This window comes from Ceratotherium simum, chromosome 7 (genome assembly GCF_057802395.1).
Source record: "Ceratotherium simum simum isolate JZ-2026a chromosome 7, ASM5780239v1, whole genome shotgun sequence".
NCBI lineage: Eukaryota > Metazoa > Chordata > Mammalia > Perissodactyla > Rhinocerotidae > Ceratotherium > Ceratotherium simum.
In genome coordinates, this window is record NC_141906.1 from 47,883,321 (window position 1) to 47,903,132 (window position 19,812).

Below are 19,812 nucleotides of genomic sequence, written 5' to 3' on the forward strand. Positions count from 1 at the left end.
TTGGAGGTAGAAACAGTCAGGTTCAAATTCCAGCCTGCTATGTGACCTTCAGTCTGGTCTCAGTCTCCTCATTCATACAATGGAAACTGAGATAGCATAAGTAATGCACATAGCAAAAGTCCAATAAATACCATTTCCCCTTTCCCCTTGAAAACAGTAATGAATAAAGCTAAGTAGGTAATCAGTTCTGTTTTTTCCAATACATTTATTTAGGAGAATGACTTTGATATTGGGAATGTTGTGTTAGAAATTTAGTGGATGGTGGTAGCTTTTAGTTCTATAATCAATTACTGAAGGCTACTAATGAAAGGCACAGTGTGAGAAAAAACTGTAGTCAATACTGGCTATTGCTATTAATGTTAGTTTACATTGCAAAATTTCCTATCTTACTCCATGGAGATAGTGTAAGCAGTACAAGGAAAACATATCTGTGAAACTTACAACTAGACATTTAGATTATCCTAGCATATTCTTTTTAGAAAAAGGTTATTAACTGAGTTACTATACTAATCATATTTCTACATATTCTAATGAACTGGGACACAATTTGGAGGCAGGGAGGGAGTCAAAGAACATCAAACTTTTGTAATAAGACAGAGGTAAGAAAATAAATACCAAACATGTCATGTTCCTATTCCTTAAAATTCCAGGTAAGTGGTATTATTGGATCAGTCTAAAATCTTAAACACCAAGTATGGAACGTCAGATGATCAAGTAAATCAGATTTAGACTTAGAAGTTTTATTTAAAAAAAGAAAGAAAAAAAAAAGCCATAGTGTCTGTCTCATGGCCTCTAGAGATGGTAAAGAAGAATTATTTGATATTGATTTTTCCTATGCCAATTAAAGGCTGTGGTGTTACCTAGTAGTCATCGGTAGATCAAGTACTAAACAGGGATTCCTTTGCAAGGGTGCAGCGGGTGAAAGAAAGTAAACTGAGAGTCCCCATCTCCTTAAGCAGGGTCCTTCTCCTTTTCCTTCTTAGTGTCTCAAGTATTGACTTTTCCTAAGGAGTATGCTTAAAACAAGGCAAAAAATATTATTTAAAAGGGGAGGAGTGGGCTCCTATTAATTCCTTTTTTATTGTTGCAGAGAAAATAGTGGGACTTGTAAAAGCTAACTTGAGAGACGTGTCGAGTGCTTCGACTCTTTCCAGTTCACCACCTGTCAGCTACAAAATATTTAGGAAATGAAAATAGACTAGTAGGACAGTTGTACCAATTCAATGAGGGTGAAACTTCAGGTCATACTCTTCAATATTTTCTTTCTACACATGTCTGTCTCACCTACTAAATTCAGAATCTCTGGTGGACACAAACTATACCTTTTTCATATTTGCATTCCTAATAAAGCAGAATGGCTACCCATAACAGGTACTATACAAAATGCTGAATGAAAGCAATCAAGACAAAATCCTTATAGTAAATAATTTATAAAATAACTTTTAAGTACTAGATAGCAATCATAAAACATTAAGGACAATTAGAAAATAGGAATATATATTTCAATCATGAATTCAGCAAGTACCAGAGAGGCCCAAAATTTAAGTAACTGGTTGCTAACGTCAAGTTCCTAAACTGCAAAGAGACTAAGAAGACAGTGATGATGGTGATCAAGCTGACTTCAACATTTCAGAAAGGCCAGTGGACACTGTACATTTTACCTATGATAACATTGCTAACCAAAAGACTAAGTTTCTTCTTTTTTGCCCAAAATAATATCAGCTCAGTAGGATAAGATTTTATCTTATACTGGTAAGATGCTCTGATAGCAATTAGGTATTATTTTGATTAATAAGGACTCTTGTTGTATATGCTAGGCCCCCCGCCCCGCCTCCTGCAATACACACACAATTAAGTAAGTTTTAGACAAGAGCAAAAGGGAAAAAGAGAATATCAGAAAGTAGAATATTTGTAGGCTGAGCTGGAATAAATCAAAGGCAGCCATCCTTAGCCAACTCCTCCTCAGCCCTATCCACCAAACCTAGGTCTTGTGGACTGACTATTCTAAATAAACTTACCAGTTATTCTAATTTAACACACTGACATATAAGCATAGAAATTTACAGCAGAAAAATTACCTCTCGAACTTCATCATCTTCTTCATTAGTATTTTTTTGTCTGCTTTCTCTGAAACGACGTACCTGGATTATAACAGAGTAAATCACAAACATGCTGCTTATTCCTATTACGTAAATATAAAACAACAGGCTACAATTGATTAACAGATGCTTTCCATAACATAAAACTTGGAAATTTAAGTGTAGTGTTCTCACAGAAGACCGATTAAAGAAACCATATTTTCCCAGTGACTTACATTAAAATTTCAAAAATGTACTCAAAAAAAAAAAAAAAAAAATGGCCCTAAGCAAAATTACATTACCTGCTGCCAAAATGTTCCATGTCACTGAAAAATAGTCTGTCAGACTACAGAGGAAAAAATTCTAACATCCCATGGGTGTTACACTTCAGTAAAATAGTTAAAAACAAAAATCTCTCTTTGAAGAGGTCTGAATTATTTATTACATTGCTCACACCATTCTGTGCACCTCGCTGCAAGACGTCCAACAGGCTCTCTGAAATGGTATCTGAGTGGGTGGACCCCCCCGGAAGATCCATTTTATCAACAGTCAACTACTTGAATGTTTGCTGTTTGCCAACCATGGTCCTGATGGTTGATAAAGAATACTAGAGATTCTTTTATTACTGGTTCCTGCTCACAAGGCTCTTATAATGAAGTTATGTAGTTAGAGATAAGCTCCATTTACTTAATAATTTACCCCCTATATATTTACTGAGCACCTACTATGCGCCAAGCACTACTGTAAGAATTGAGAACACAACAATGAACAAAATAGTCAACAAGTCTGCCCTTATGGAGCTTACATCTGTGTGTGTGTGTGTGTGTGTGTGTGTGTGTGTGTGTGTAAGGGAAGGTAGTGAATAAACAAAATAAGAAGTTATATTGTGTTTTAGAAGGCATATAGGATCAACTTAATTCACAGCTAGGAAATTCACAGTTGGGAAAGCTAATTTACAGATAGGAAAGCTCCATCATCTCTGAGAAGCCTCTGGCATTCCCAGGGCCAGTTTATTTACTGACGGTTTTCAACCTGCATAACCAGTTAGGCAGCATGGCTTGATTATGTGACCAGAGGGGCATAAAAGACCCCCTGAGAACTCCTGCACAGACCTTAGTGTTCAATTCAGGGTACACTGTGTACAAATAAGGACATGAGAAGCTTATGCCTGGAGTCTCTCAGATCCCTAATGCCTGCCTATCCCCTTTTTCTTCTGTACTTTATTCTTTGTCTTTAAATAAAAACCTTAAGTGAGTATCTCAGTGGAGTTTTGTGAGTCCTTTTAAATATCTGGACCTGTGAAATCTTTGCAAAAGATGGTAAGTGCTCAGAGAAAAATAAAGTAGGAAGAGGGACGGGAATGCTGCAGAGAGGTTCCATCTGAACAGAATGATCATGAAGAGCCTCACTGAGAACGTAATATAAAAGCAAAGATTTAAAAGGAAGAGAACGAATCTTGCAAACAACTGGCGAAAATCATTCCAATCAAAGGAAAGAATATGTGCAAAGGCATTGGAGCAGAAGCCTGCCCAGTACGTCTAAGAAATAGCACAGAGGTCTCTGCATCTGGAGCAGATATGAAGGCAAAGAAGTAACAGAAAGCCAGATTGAATAAGGCCTTGTAAGTAACTGTAAGGACTTTTTTTTTAGGCAGGAGTGACTTCATCTGAAATACGTTAGGATCACTGACAGCTGAACTGAGAACAGAATAGTGGGAGAAGGGAGGGCACAGGTAGAAACAGAGACCAGTTTGGAGGCTACTGGAATAATCTAGGTGAGAAACAGCGATGCCTTGGACCATTGGTAGTGACAAAGGTGGTGAGTAGTAGCCACATTCTGTACATTTTGGCTCTGAAGGCAGAGCCAAAAGGATTTATAGACAGCCAGGATATATAGGTGACAGAAAGAGAGGAGTGAAAGATGATTTCAAGGTTTTTGGCCTGAGCAAATGAAAGAATGGCGCTTCCACTAGAACACTACAGGTAGAACAGGGACTGAGAATTAGCAATTCAGATGGGGAATGTTAAAAGTTTGAGATGTCTACTAAACATACAAGTCAAAATGTCTAGCAGGCTGTAGGCTATAGAAGTCTGGAGTTGAGAGGAGAGGTTTGGTCTAGACTTTTGAAAGTCACCACCAAACACATGGTATTTAAAGCCAGGAAGCTAGGAGACTACAAAGGGAATGCGTAGATGAAGAAGGGGTCCAAGGACTGAGTTCTGGGGACTCCAACTTAAGAGGCTGGAGAGATGAGAGGAATCAACAACAGAGACTGAGAATACACACAATAAGATAGGAAGAAAACCAGAAGAGTGTGCAGTATTGGAAGCCAATGAAAAAAATGTTTCAACAAGAGGTCAAACGAAATTTAAGATGGAGAACTAACAATGGATTTAGCAATGGAGGTCACTGGTGACTTGACAAGAGCAGTTTCACTGGAATGATGGGGTCATGGATGGGTTTAAGGAAAAAAGGAAGGAGAAGAATCAGGGCAGCAAATATACAAAACTCTTTGAAGCAATTCTGCTATAAAAGAGGAACAAAGAAACAGAGTAGTAGAGCTAAAGGGAAATAGGATCCAGAGTTTTGTTTGTTGAAAGAAATAACAGCATGTTTGATATGATGCAGCATAACAGCAGACGGGGGAAAATACAGGAATAGTTTTTTTAAAAGATGACACAGTATGTAATAGTGCTATAGGTGGTATGTGACATACCGAAAGTGCTGAGTCATTCACAGAAGAAGAGATGTGCGGCACTACGTGCCAACAGCGTTCTGAGGACTCTACATGTATTAATTCTTTTAATCCTTACAACGACCTTTATTATTACCATTATTACTCCATTTCAGATGAGGAAACTGAGGTGCAGAAAGGTTAAATAACTCACTGATGGTTATACAGCTAGTAAGGGTTTTGATTTTGAACACAAGTAGTCTGGTCCAGCATCCATGTTCTTAGACACCATGCTACTCGCACACATGCACACACACACACGCACACAGCCTCTTAGGAGTCATGATGTCGCTCCCAGGGGGGATGGTTATGTCTTGTAGAGTTTTAATTTTTTTTAGGGCAGTTTTGGGTTCACAGCAAATTTGAGAGGAAAGTACAGAGATTTTCCCTATATCCCTTGCCCCACACAAGCATAGCCTCCGCTATTATCAACATCTCCCACCAGAATTGGTATATTTTTTACAATTGATGAACCTACACTGATACATCATTATCATCCAAAACGCATAGTTTACCTTAGGGGTCACTCTTGGTGTTGTACATTCTATGGGTTTGGACAAATGTATAATGACATGTATCCACCATTATAGTATCATACAGAATAGTTTCACTGCCATAAAAATCCTCTGTGCTCCATCTATTCTTCCCCCTACCTCAGCCACGACAAACCCCTGACAACCAGTGATCTTTTTACTGTCCCCAGAGTTTTGCCTTTTCCAGACTGTGATATAGTTGGAACCGCACATTACGTTGCTGTTTTAGATTGGCCTCTTTTACTTAGTAATATGCATTTAAGGTTCCTCCATGTCTTTGCATGGCTTGATAGCTCATTTCTTTTTAGTACTGAATAATATTCCTTTGTCTGGATGTTTAAAGTTTACTTATTCATTTACCTACTGAAGGACATCTTGTTTGCTTCCAAGTTTGGCGATTTTGAATAAAGCTGCTATAAACATCATGTGCAGGTTTCTGGGTGGACATAAATTTTCAACCCCTTTGGGTAGATACCAAGGAACATGACTGCTGGATCATATGGTAAGAGTATGTTTAGTTTTATGAGAAACTGTCAAACTGTCTTCCACTGTGGCTGTACCATTTTGCATTCTTACCAGCAATAAATGAGAGTTCCTGTTGTCCACATCCTCACTAGCATTTGGTGTTGTCAATGTTCCGAATTTTGGCCATTCTAACAGGTGTGTAGCAGTATATCTCGTTCTAATTTGCATTTCTATTGACATATGATATGGAACACCTTTTCATATGCTTATTTGCCATCTGTACATCCTCTTTGGTGAGGTCTGTTACCATCTTGCGGCACATTTTTAAATCAGGTTGTTTGTTCTCTTATTGCTGAGATTTAAGAGTTCTTTGTATATTTTGGATAACAGTCCCTTACCAGATGTGGCTTTGGCAAATATTTTCTCCTAGTCTGTGGCTTGTCCTCTCATTTTCTTGACCTTGTCTTTTGCTAAGCAGTTTTCCATTTTTAATAAAGTCCACCTTATCAATTATTTGTTTCATTGATCATGCCTTTGGTGTTATATCTAAAAAGTCATTGCCATACCCAAGGTCATCTAAGGTTTTCCCCTATGTTATCTCCTAGGAGTTATATAGTTTTGCATTTTATACTTAGGTGGGATGCTCATGTTTTATTTCAGAGAAATCCGTCCCTGCTAAAAATTTATGAACCCAATACATTCAGAGTCACAGAGTGAGTGGTTTCAGAGTGTGGATTACCTGCCCTAACTGTGAAAGTACTTGGCATTGAATATCACTACTTGTACAGTGACATCATAAGGCTTTAAAAGAACTATGTTAACTAACTAAAAGAAGTAAAACCAAAGTCAAAGGGAGTAAGTTTTTAAAACAGTGTTGTTCTGTTCTTCTGCTTAGAGATTCTTAGAGGGAATCTGGAAAATACAGAAACTGATCCCCTATAATCCCACTATCTGAACATAACCACTGACAATGTTTGAAATATTTTCTTCCATTCTTGGCATGCACACACACTCACATATAAAATAAATATAATTGGGGTCATATTGTATATAGTCTTACATCTTTGGAATTCTTTTCTCACTTAATATTGGAAATATTTTTCCATGTCCTATTTTTCCATATGCTTCAAAAGTGTAATTGTTAATGATTGTATAGTATTCTACAGTGTGTATGTGCCAACATTTATTTTACCAAAACATCTCCAATTTTTCCCCAGTGTGGGTAACACTAAGATGATTTACTCCGTACACAAACCTCTATCTCACTACTGTCTTAGGAAAATTTCCCAGGGCTGAGTTAAGGGCAATGCTCTTAAGCTTCCTGATCTACACAGCTAAACTGCCTCAGTGCAGCTGTTCAAACTTAATAGTCCTACCAGCAGCATACTAAATATTCTTCTCAAATTGTTGCCACTTTGACAAATAAAAAATGCATTTAATTTGAGGTTCTTTTATTATCCTAGGCTACACACCATTTTCATATGCTTATTAGCCATTTCTATTTCTTTTGTGAACCATCTATTTACGTCTTTTATTCATTATTATATTGAAACGTTAAGTATTTTTCTCAAGATTTATAAAAGCGCTCTATTATATTAAGAACATAACCTTTTTTCTGTTCACAAGTATTTTCTCCATGTCAATACATTCTAATTTTGTTTTTTTGACAATTTGACATGCAAACATTCAAAGTTTTTATGTAGTCAAATCTAAAGAGCTTTTCCTCTGATTCTTCCATTGCTTTTATGTTTAGAGAGGATGTATCTTCTAGAAGAAATTCAAAAATCTCAATCAAAACTTACTAAAAAATTGAAGTGAGCAAAAATTTTCATCCTACAAGGTTCATTTAAAAGCACTTTCATGATCTTCAAGAGACGATACTGTCTATGGGGAAGGAAACTAACATTTATTGGCTACTAATAATATGTAAAACTCGGTTCTAGACACTTACTAGACATTTTCTAATTTAATCCTCATTTTATTATCTCAATTTTAAAGATGAGAAAACTAAACAAATTAGAGAGGTTAAATAGTGGTTTATAGAAAGAAAGTCAGAGCTACTCTTAAGGAGAGACTGTCTAAATAGACTTATCCACCCCAAATCAGTTACTCACCTCTTCATCAATTTTATCTTCTACAGCATCAATATGACGTTCTTTAAGAAAGCGTTGTGTTTTTTCCAACTGGTATTTCACTAATTCCTCTATGGCATCTTTCTCTTCCTTGTCCACAAATTCTTGTACTGCTTCACCCATTCCCCTTTCTGTCAGAAGTGAGAGCTGCACCTTCTATAAGAGAGATTCAAATCACTGGATGCAGAAAATAGTATCCTTTTCAAAATAATGGTAAATGAGCAAGGAAAATTTACAGCACAATGTTACCAGTGAAAAAGACAAGTTACCTAGTTATTGAAGGGAAAAACAAAACAATGGACAGTTATTAAGCCCAGTGATAAATATTAAGGGCCAGAAAAAACAAAGTAAAAACAAGAACAGGGAGGAAGTATAGGACAGGTGAAAATGCAGAGGCCTGAGTGGCTGGGATAGAAAGTCCAGAAATGGCAGCTGATGATTGAGAGAGATTAGGTTAACCAGTGTGGTAGGCAGAATAACGGCCCCCTACAGATGTCCACATCCTCATCTCTGGGACCTGTGAATACGTTACATGGCAAAGGAGAATTAAGGTTGATAATCAGCTGGCTGTAAAATTGGGAGATTATCAGGGACTATCCAGGTATAATCACTAGCATCCTTAAAAGTGGAAGAGAGAGGCAGAAGAAGGGAGTCAGAGAGAGACATAACTGGGGAAAGAGGGCCAGAGAGATACAACATAGCTGGCTTTGAAGATAAAAGAATGGGGCCATGAGCCAAGAAACGTGGCCACCTCTAGAAGCTGGAAAAGATAAGGAAATGGGTTCTCCCCTAGAGCCTCCAGAAATGAACAGAGCCCTGCTGACATATCAATTTTAGTCCAGTGAGACCAGTGTCAGATTTCTGACCTATGGAACTATAAGGTAACAAATTTGTGTTGTTGTAAACTAGTAAGTTTGTGGAAATTTGTTTCAGTAGCAATAGGAAACTAATAATACAACCAGAGGATCTTAAAGTGGCATACACTCATGACAATAAGAATAGCTTCAACATTCTGTGGCTAAACTAATAAAATAATTCTGAAATTATATCCAGATGCAAGAAAATTAAATCCTGGATTCAGACTTATGGAGTAGAAATAAAAAGAAAGAAAATAATAACGATAATAGCCACAATAATAATATTAATAATTAACATTAATTAAGCACTTATTTTTCTTTGTAATAACTATAAATGAATGTAATTAATTGTCACCCTACTTACTTCATGGGAACATTTTGAGGATTCATTTTGTTTAATTAATTATACATACCCTAAATTAAAATGTATTATTATAAGATAGCCATTACTCAAAATGTGAACTGTAATTAAGAAATTACCTTCTCTGCGGTTTGGAAATACTGTTTTACAAGGTCTTCTACCCTTAGAGTTGTTCCTTCTGAAGGTCTTGTGATGAGCTTCCCAAAATTGATCTCTTCTCCTAGAAAAAAGAAGTCCATGAAATAATAGCAGCTTCTACTATACTCTGAAAGTGCCCAAACTCATCACAGGTTGCTGTTAGTCAAGGAGGAACAGCCAAACTTTATCAACTGTCAGCTTGCTCAACATGGTAAATTTTGAGGCAAAAACATGGCATTTTTGCTAATAGCTACAGTCTTGTCTCCAAAGTCTGTATTTCTTTTCCATATCTCCAAGTAGTACATCGCTTGCAGCTCTTCTCACAGCGTGGTCCACAGACCTCTGAGGGTCCCCAAGACCCTTTCAGGGGGCACTCAAGGTCAAAACTACTTTCACAACAATACTAAGACATTATTTACCTTTTCCACTGTGTTGATATTTGCCCTGATGATACAAAAGCAATCATAAACAAACTGCTGGTGCCTTGGGATGAGTCAAGGCAGTAGCTGGGAACTCTAATAGTCACCACCTCGTACTCACAGTTCAAAACCAAACAAAACAAGCCAGTTTCACTTAAGAATGTCCTTGATGAAACAGTAAAAATTCTTATCTTAATTATATCTCAGCCCTTAAGTACATATCTTTTTAATATTCTGTGAGACAAATGGGACATAGGCTCAAAGCACTTTTGCTGCATTCCTAAGCAGGATGGTTGTCTCAAAAAACAGTAGGTGAAAAATAAAAAGAATAGTGGGTACGAAGTCAAGAAGCATCAGGTCCAGTATCTGCTCTGCTGATAACCTTTGTCAGGGAAACGAACATTAAGTGCCTGGCAGGTATTGGACCCGGTGTTGAAAATACAATGATAAAAGATAGGATATCCGCCCATAAGAACAAATGATACAATCCCAGGTGGTAAGTGCTACAACAGAGGTAAGAATAGAGAATATGACACACAGACAAGAAAGAAATTAATTCTTCTCAAAGAAGGTTGAAAATAATATGCAGATATCAAATGCACCTGTCATTTGAACCAAGTCTTGCAGAATGGATATGATTCACTATGCAAAAAAGAAAAAAGAAAAAATATTTGAGGCAGAGGAAAAAGTATATGCAAAGTCCCAGAAGGTACAGAGGCACAAAGTTCAGTGTGCCTCTTGTAAAGTGCTAAAGACAAGTGAACAGAAATCTTCTTTAAATTTCAAGACAGGAGAATTAATATTACTTCAAAAATGACTGCTACATTTTACCATACCAGACACTATGTTAAGATCACTTACATACAGTGTGTCATCTAAACCTCACAACAATCCTATGAGGCAGGCATGGTTATGATCCTGATTTTATAGACATCAGAGAGGTTAAGTAATTTGCACAACATCACATATGCAGTTAAGTAGCAGAGCTGGGCAAAACAACAGAAAATGCTTTCAATAAAACATATGAAAGAGTCACTGTTTCCATTGAGCAATTTATGTTTAAACAAAAAAGAAATTAAACTATGGATGAAACTCAATACTAGTTCTATATTCTGTATTCTTATGAATGCTACCCATAAATTTCAAGGAATTGATAAGGATGGACAATTAAAGTAAACCACTATCAATAAGCAACTAATTAAAATTCACAGCATAAAAATATTATTCTCTGATATGGATTTTTTGCCCCCTAAAACAGCATTCTATGAGCTCCATTTAAATATCTGAACAACTGTTTCAGGTTGAATTAACAGCATACACAATTTTGATCACAATTTGACACTGAAAATAGAAGCCCATTAAATTCGGGTTAATAAAAACCTCAGTAGCTTACTTGTAAACAAGGGCCATAGTGTCCTATGAAAATTCTCTGACTCAATAGCTCTAAGGGGAGGAGCCTCCCTACCGAACATGATCACTACTTCTTATGCAGAAGCACTATTTCAGTCAGATGATCTGTTTTTGTAAGTGCTAAAATAAAGGCAATTCGTTTTTATGAAATTTAATCGGAAATTAATTACTAATTACCTGATCATCAGAAACATCAAACTATGGGACATCTCTTATTTCAAAAGACTGGAGTCTTCCTCCACCACTGTACACTCAAAAGTTGAAATACTTAATAATGCGAAATTTGAGAGTATATTCTCTGAATATTAATAATGTATAGCAAATAACAGATATTTATTTTGAGCAATAAATCTCTAAGTCTGTGTATTGTTACTCAGCAGCACTGTTTAGAAAAACTACATTTGCAGAGAAAGTCTTCCATTTCTTATCGATATCTACAGGCTTAAAAATGATTGCTATCTAATTTTCAGAAGACAAGAGATTTAATTATTCCAACTATCAGTTTATTTGTCTAAGATATTAAAAAGAATCATACTAAAACATTTTCCATGACTATTTTATACTTCTTTTACTAAAGATTGATTTACATAAACCTTGTAAGAGCATTTTTTAATGTTTAAAAATAATTAGCTTACCTGTTTTTTCCTTTTGTTCTCTATGCCTGAAAAAATGGATAACATCTTTTGGATTAGCTACCCGATCCACAAATTTCTGGCTAAAGCGAAGAACACTGAAAGGTTCAAAACCTCCACTGTAGTCCACCTGGAAATACAGAATAAGCTATGAAGGCTAGGAAACAATTTGTCAATTTCAGTATCTATGTTTATGCTCAATACTTTTAAGTTAATAAATTAATTTTCTATGATTCATTTTAAAGATCATGATGGTGTTAACACCACTTATTCTACTGAGGAAGTACAGCTTTGAAGGTTTATAAGCTTACGCAAAACACTTTGTTCAGTGGTATCAAGCTACAGCGAGGATTCCCACAATGTCGGAATGACTACATCTCCCCATGACAACACTAATAGTCTAGGCACCAGCAGTACCATCTGACAAGGAGGTGGAATTTATAAACAAACTTTTAAACTTTCAAAACAGAAAGAAAATTCTCCACCCAAATAAAATGCCTGCCCTATATACATTAGTTAATTGGTCTATCATCTTAGGGATATGCTCTCATCCTAGACGAGGATATGTGCTAGGAAAAACTCCTGGAGGAAAAGAATCAAATCTGTGTGCTCTGAGAAATGATTACCTTCAAACACAGTATCTATTTAGAACTAACAATTGCTCTCAAGGCAGGCTCTTTCTAAAGAAGTCTATAGTGGTACATAGACCTTTACAAAGAAAAATACTACATTTCTTTCTAAGAGATGTAATTATTTTCCTAAACCAGCTGTTCTCAAAGTATGCTCTGGGAGTCAGCATTGTACCACAGCACAGCCTATCCAGGCTACTCCTTAACCTCCACCATACTTACACTCTTCATCACACTTAGCCCCGGCTGACATTTTCTTCATTTATTTGCTGTTTATTATGTCTCTCCTCACATCTCCATCTCCCATAAACTCCACAAGTTTAAAACCTGGTCTGTTATATCATCGCTGTGTCCCCCAGCATGCAGAACAGAAGGTACTCAATAAATATTCGTTCACTGAATTAATGAATTAATGAGGGTCCTCTAGTTGATACAAAATACTACTTGCATGAAAATATCTGTTCTTTTGTTTCATGAATGAATGAATAATTTACTGTGTTGAGGAAAAGGAATGCCAATTTTCTATTTAAGTCTGGTGGGTTCTAATGGTGTCAGGCAGACATAGCTGAGAAACATGCGATCTTCTGCCCTCATAAAGAGGACTATGTGTTTCCTCCAAAGCAACTATGTCTGTGTTACCCAAACCATCTCTACAGCTGCCATGTTATAAAACAGAAAACGCTAAATGCTCAAGCCACTGGGTCTCCCCAAAATTCTTTAGACATTCTATAATTATACTCCAACCTAGCTTTATTTGTAATTTTCTGCTCCTAAGAGTCACAAAACTTGTTCATTAAGCAAACTTTATTAGTGTCCACAATGTACTAGGCACTCTGCTAAGGGCCAGGAATACAACTATAAATAAACACAGTCTTGGCTGTGAAGAAATTCACAAGTTGACTGGGAAGACAAACATGTAAATCAATAATTGGAAGTAGAATGTGAATGGTGCTGTTAAGAAGTATGCACCAAGTAGAATGAGGACACAAAGGAAGAAGCATCGACTCTGAAGGGAGGTCAAGAAAGGCTTCTTTGAAGAGCGGAGGCTTTAGTGGCTGTTGAAGGAGACACTATGGAAGAAGGAGAGAAGCACATTCCATGCAGCACAATCAGCATGAGCAACGGTGCGAAAGAGTGAAATAAACTCAACTGGGCTCAGGGAACAGTAACTTTTAGTCCAATATAACTGGAGCTTAGGATTGCTGGCAGGAAAAGGAGGCAGAAGCCAAAGAGGTCGGTTTACACCAGGTCATGTAGACCCTTGAATGCCATCTAAAAGTTTAGACTTGTTCCTGTTGGTGCTAGGGGATCATGAAGTCACTTTCAGCAGGAAAGGCATACAAGATCATGTTTTACAAAGATTATTTTGGCATCAGTGTGGAGAAGCTAGAGGTGGGGAGAGGGGAAAGTGGAGGCAAAGTCAAGTAGGAAGCTGCAGCTACAGGCCAGGTAAGACATGACCAGGGCTCAACTACAGCAGTGACAATGGGATACAGAGAAGGGACCAGATTACCTACTCTGCACTGGGCACTACTCACTTCATGTAGCTCTTGTAAATCTATGAAGTACAAACCAAGGGACAAGAGATCCAGTTGCTCAAGGTCATATCACTAGTGGTAGAGCCAGAATCAAGCCCACGCAGTCTGGCTCTACCACTAGAGCCTTTACATTCATACTCTATACCCCAGGGCTTCTCAAATCTTAATGTGCACACAAATCTCTCAGGGATCTTGCTAAAACGCACTTCAGTGGGTCTGATGTGGGGCCTGAGAGTCTGCAATTTTAAGAATTTCCCAGGTAATGACAATACTGCTGGTGTGAAGACCATACTCTTTGAACACCAGGCTTTAGGGGGACTCCTAGACCTCAACCCGGAGGTCTAAGCTGGAGGTAAAGTTCTAGGAGTCATCAGTCTATAGGTGGTCATGAAAGCCAGATGCCTAGACTGAAGAGGGCTAACTAAGAGATAGACAGGGACAAATATTACTCAAAGAAGAGAATGCCAAAGAGTGATTCAGTAAGATGAAAAAAGTCCACTGGATTTGACAACTGAAGGTCACCTTTTCCACCTGAGCTGATGGGGTCAGAGCCTTGATTACAGTGGATTGAGGAACAGAATATTAGATGAGCAGTATAGGCTATGTATTTTGAGGGATTTGGAAGAAAATAAGAAAGACAGGGTAGGAGCTAGGAGATAGGAAAGGCACGGGGCAAAAGAAGAGGTCTATTGTTGTCTGTTTGTTTATACCATGGTGGAAAAGACAAGCAGGCTTATAGGCATAGGAAACACTTCAATTTCTTAAAATTTGTTAACGCTCTTAAATACTTATTAATCCTTTCAACATACTTATCAAGCACTTGTTATATGCCAGGAACTGTTCTGGGATCTTTGGATACAACAGTTAACGAAATTCACAAAGTTCCATGCTTTCATGGAGCTTATAGTTTTGTAGTTGAGGATGAACAATAACTAAAATAAATAAGCTATATATAGTAGGTCAGGAGGATGTGTTGTGGAAATAAGGAAAAGAAAAAGTAGAGGAAGGTAAGTGAAATCAGGAGTGTTGGAGAGAAGGTATGGGGTTGCAATCTTAATCAGGGTTGGGCCTCACTGAGGTGACATTCGGGCAGAGCTGAAAGAGGTGAGAATGTGTCTGCTATGTTTGAGGAACTTCAAGAAGACCAAGGTGCCTGAAATGGAGTGAGAGGAGGGGGAGTAGTAAAAGATGAAGTCAGAGATCTCGGCCAACTTATTAAATACAACTACTATTCAGAAAATGAGAAAAATAAGAAAAAAGAAAAAAATATCAAACCTATCAGATTTAAACTATCAAGTCAAATCCTGACAGCTTTATTATTTTTGCCACCCAATGGTGATTGCTCTTATTACTAAATGTACTCTCCTTACTACTTTGCAAAAAAATTCATGTAAACTATACAATACCATCCTCTGAAAATCAATAAAGTTTAACGTATCTAAATAGAACTTACTCGCAGTCGTATAAGAGGCTTCTCTGGCTGCCCAGGATTTCCCAGACGCTCCCGTTCAGCATTGTCAAGCATTTCATTAATCTCAAAATAAAAATATTTTCATGATTGAGGGAAGGGGTACTACCGGCATCTACTGGGTAGAGGTCAGAGAGATATCGTTCAAGTCCTACAATGCACAGGACAACCTCCCACAACAGAGAATTATCCAGTCTAACATGTCAATGCGCCAAGGTTGAGAGACCCTGGGCTTCCTGACACAGGCCTGGCCAATCAATTCATTTTCCATCTCCCTGGCTTCAGAGATTGGGTTTAGGGACAAGTACATGACCTCAGTCCAATGAAACTCAATGCTAGGGGTTTATTTGGATTACTGGGAAAAATGATTCCTTCAGCTGTAAGGATAATTTAAGTCTGTGAGCCACCATGTGAAAATGCTTTCCTTATAGTAAAGCTTGATAGAGAAACCATCACAGCAGGTGGCAGGGGCTAGACACAAAAAACAGAGACAGAGAAATTCAAAATCTTAATTTCAGTTTCTGGATCTAGTCATCTTGAAACCAGCATACTCTTAAACTTTTTAGTTATGTGAGCTACATGTTGTTAGTAAAACTGTGACACTGGGCAAGCTACCTTATCTAAGGCTCAGTTCCTCTTCCTATAAAATGTGGATGGTAGAATCTACCTACCTATAACGCTGCTGAGTGGATTAAATGCAAAGTGCTGTCAATGGTGCCCAGAATATATAAGTAGTCAATGAATATCAGTGGTAATTATTATTATCATCATTATTACTGCCTCATATGATTTTTTGAGAAAATGCAAAGCAGAAGAGCTAGCACAGAGTACAAACTGAGTAAGTGTCACCAATTAATGTTATTAAGCTGTCAACTTACATACTACTAAATGCATTCACCCAGCTTCAGTAGTGGCTCTAGAATTTCTGCAGAGCTAAACGTTTAGGGGTGGCAATCTGCATGGGAAGGGAGGTATGGGACTTATGCTGAAGCTACAAGGTGCATAGCAAACATATTTTAAGATTTTATTTGGGGTAGCTTTCAGGGTGAAAAGGATGCCTAATGGAGATTATTAGAGAGGCTAAGGCCCTCCTCACCTACCATAATATCCTCCTATTCCCCAGTTAAAGCCACTGCCTGCTTTCATAAATAAAATGAACAAATTATCAAATCAGGACAAAAAGAAAAGACTATGTACATGTTTTTAAGATGAAGGAAAGGAACTAGGAGGGGGGGCTTAATTAAAGTTTCTTTTATATATAACACTCCTCCATCTAGAAGACTTAAAAAAAAGATCTTCAATACAACTAAACTCATTTATCGAACAACAGTGGTTCCTTACAGGCTTCATGAGAATGTAACAAATATAATGACTTCCCTCTACTCTAATGAAGTAATTAAGTCAATCTAAATAATCTCTCTACTAAAGTACATCTCATTGATCTTTATCTAGAAAAATTACCTTCTCCAAACAGAAGCTTTGTATGGCTTGGGTTACTTTAGGATTATCTGGGTTAAAAATGTCTGGATGATCAGCCAGGACAATATCCTCCATAAAAAACTGCCGCACTGTGCGAAGAGGAATTTTCTGCATATTCATCTTCCTTCCTTTAACACGCAGCAAACCAACGTGTCTGAAAAGAGGAGGGAAGTGAAGGCCTAGTCACATGGTAAATCTCCTCAGGAAAATGTACACGTCAAAACTATCATATCTCTAAGTTTCTACAAAATATTTCTTTATAAAATCATATCCTTAAAAAATGCTTGTTGGAATTTAATCTTAATGTTATATCACAGGAAAAAATATTAAACATTCTTCTTCCTCAGAATAAAATGCACTCATCCATCATTTTGCCTGTCTGAACAAATAACACAGTTTAGTGAGGAAAGACAGACGTAAAAATATGTATAATAAAATGTTATCAGGACTCTGACAGTAGTATATATAGTATGTAATATTACACATATGTATTATGTGTGTGTATATGTATATATGTACACACACATACTTAAATTAAATTAGCAGCAGAACTATGAAGAAAAAACCAGCAAACTTGCACCCTACTACCATATTCTTTAAACCTATTATTACCATCATAACAAGCAGAACTTAAGTGGATTCAAAGAGTAAAATCCATTCTAAAAATTGAGTAACCATTCTAAAAGCAAATCACTACTGGGGCTGGCCCAGTGGCCTAGTGGTTAAGTTCATGCACTTCGCTTCAGCAGCCTGGGGTTCGTGGGTTTGGATCCCAGGCACAGCCCTACACACCACTTATCAAGCCATGCTGCGGCAGGCATCCCACATATAAAATAGAGGAAGAATAGCACGGATGTTAGCTCAGGGCAGTCTTCCTTAGGGAAGGGGAGGATTGGCAATGGAGGTTATCTCAGGGCTAATCTTCCTCATCAAAAAAAATTAAAAAAAAATTAAAAAATAAAATCACTATTAACGACTTTGCCACATAATTCCCCCAAAGAATTAAAAGAAATGAGATATACTATAATATTGAATTTATAACCAGAAATATCTCATAAATGGTTTCAGGTGAATTTGTTTATAAATGGACTTTGTGAAATTAGTAATGATCATTTATAGTACTCATTGAAAATTTAATAAACAAAAATGTTAGTCTTGAATATGCCTAATGAGCAGCAAAATCACTAATGCCACTGGGATGCTGTCATGTTAAAAATGGCTTAAAATTTGGGAAAATAGCAAGACTACCTCAAATGATCAACCTTCATAAATAAATCTATCATATAAATAACAATATCATCAGTACCTTGAACCTATGAGACGTTCAGACAATTATAGCAAGTATTTTCTTAAAACTTGATATAGAAAATACAATTACTCACTTCTTTGCAGCTTCTCCTGGGGAAAGAGAAGTAACCACTGAACTTCCAGGCTGTGATATATAAAAGAGTTGTTGTTCATTTCTGGTTGGAGCTATTTTACACTCATGTTCATGGCCCCAGATAACAAGATCAATGAAGTCATCCAAAAACTGTTCTGGAATGAAGTTAGTACGTCCGTGTTTACTCCTATACCAAGATTTTAAAAAATAAATAATATAAATGTCCAGAGATATTGAAAATTTTCATATTAAGTAAATTTATACATAGCTTTCTTTCTCCTTTCATTAAAGATTTATTACATCCCTTCTACGTGCCAAAACTGTGCAAAGGACTGGGAATACAGAGATAATATCTAATTCTTGCCCTCAAAGGGGTAACAAACTTGGAGGACACAGACAAGCAGGAGCCTAAAAGAGAAAGCAGTCGATTCTACATTTAGAGGCAGATCACAAAAGGCTTTACAGAGGAATAACTCCCGCTTTGGGCTAGTCAGAAAAGCACGTACTCTATCAACAGTAAAAGTCTATAAATTGGTCTGATTATACACCAAAAAAAAAAGAACACAGAAAATGAAAGTGAGTTAAGTCTAGACTCTAGAATAAAAATAAATCTCTAAACATGTCCAGTCATTTTTTAACACTATCTGTGTCTTTTACTGATTACAAAAATAATAGGAGTAAGAATGTCAATCTTACATAAGAGATAAGAGTTTTCCATATTAAATAAAATACCATACGAATATGTGATTTGCAAACTCTGGTTTTCTACCTAGATTAGTTATTACTAAAAGGTATGTGAAAACCCAAGGTGAGGAAAGACAAGAAGGAAAAGTTTTCCCTAACATTGATTTATACCATTGGGAATTTAAGTAAAACTGTTCAAATACTTCAACTCAACATTCACTTAACGCAAACTGATATTCATTCATTCGACCAGGTATCTGGTCGAATCTCCGTGCCAGGTATCCCAGGCCTCTTCTAGATACTGAAGACACAGCAGTGAACAAAGTCCTTGCTCTGGTGGTGGAAACCAGCAATAACACAAAATGTATATGTACACGTGCGTATATATAATTTGTCAGGTAGTGATAAATGCTCTAAAGAAAAACAAAAGGGAAAGTAACATGGAAGGGAGATGCTACTATACATAGGGTGGTCAGGAAAGGCCCCTCTGACAGGTGACAAATGAGAATAGAACTGAGATGAGGGATCAGCATACAAGGGAAGAAAGTCCTAGGCAGAGGGACGAGCAGATGGCAAAGGTGGAGAGGTGGGAATGTGTTCAGTGAGTTCAAGAACAGCAAAATTCATGTGGCTGAGCAGAATGAATGCAGAGAAGAGCAAGAAGTGAAATCAGAGAAGCAGCAGGCTCAGGCATCTAGGAATGTTTTCATCTAGAAAACATCTATCTAGGGTAGGGTATCATCACAATCACTGAAGAAAAGCAGAGTAACTCCAATATAACACGCTGCAAGTGTGCCTTCACGGATCACTGACTCTTTCATGGAAGAGTGAAGATTATGCAGGTAGGTTGACTCGGTTTGTGACTTAGAAATTG

The 19,812-nt window shown here is 37.1% G+C and overlaps 1 protein-coding gene across 3 annotated transcripts in view; it reads right to left on the reverse strand.

Moving 5' to 3' along the window:
- Positions 1-19,812, reverse strand: part of MRE11 (MRE11 double strand break repair nuclease) — a 68,324-nt gene that overhangs the window by 30,070 nt on the left and 18,442 nt on the right. For all 3 annotated transcript variants that reach the window (XM_087433607.1, XM_004427436.3, XM_087433606.1), the window contains exons 8-14: positions 18,256-18,441; positions 16,856-17,027; positions 15,380-15,460; positions 11,763-11,889; positions 9,280-9,380; positions 7,925-8,098; positions 2,079-2,141 (exon numbers count right to left, since the gene is read on the reverse strand). In XM_087433607.1, the coding sequence (XP_087289733.1) occupies positions 2,079-2,141; positions 7,925-8,098; positions 9,280-9,380; positions 11,763-11,889; positions 15,380-15,460; positions 16,856-17,027; positions 18,256-18,441 (904 nt within the window). The remainder of the gene's footprint in view (positions 1-2,078; positions 2,142-7,924; positions 8,099-9,279; positions 9,381-11,762; positions 11,890-15,379; positions 15,461-16,855; positions 17,028-18,255; positions 18,442-19,812) is intronic.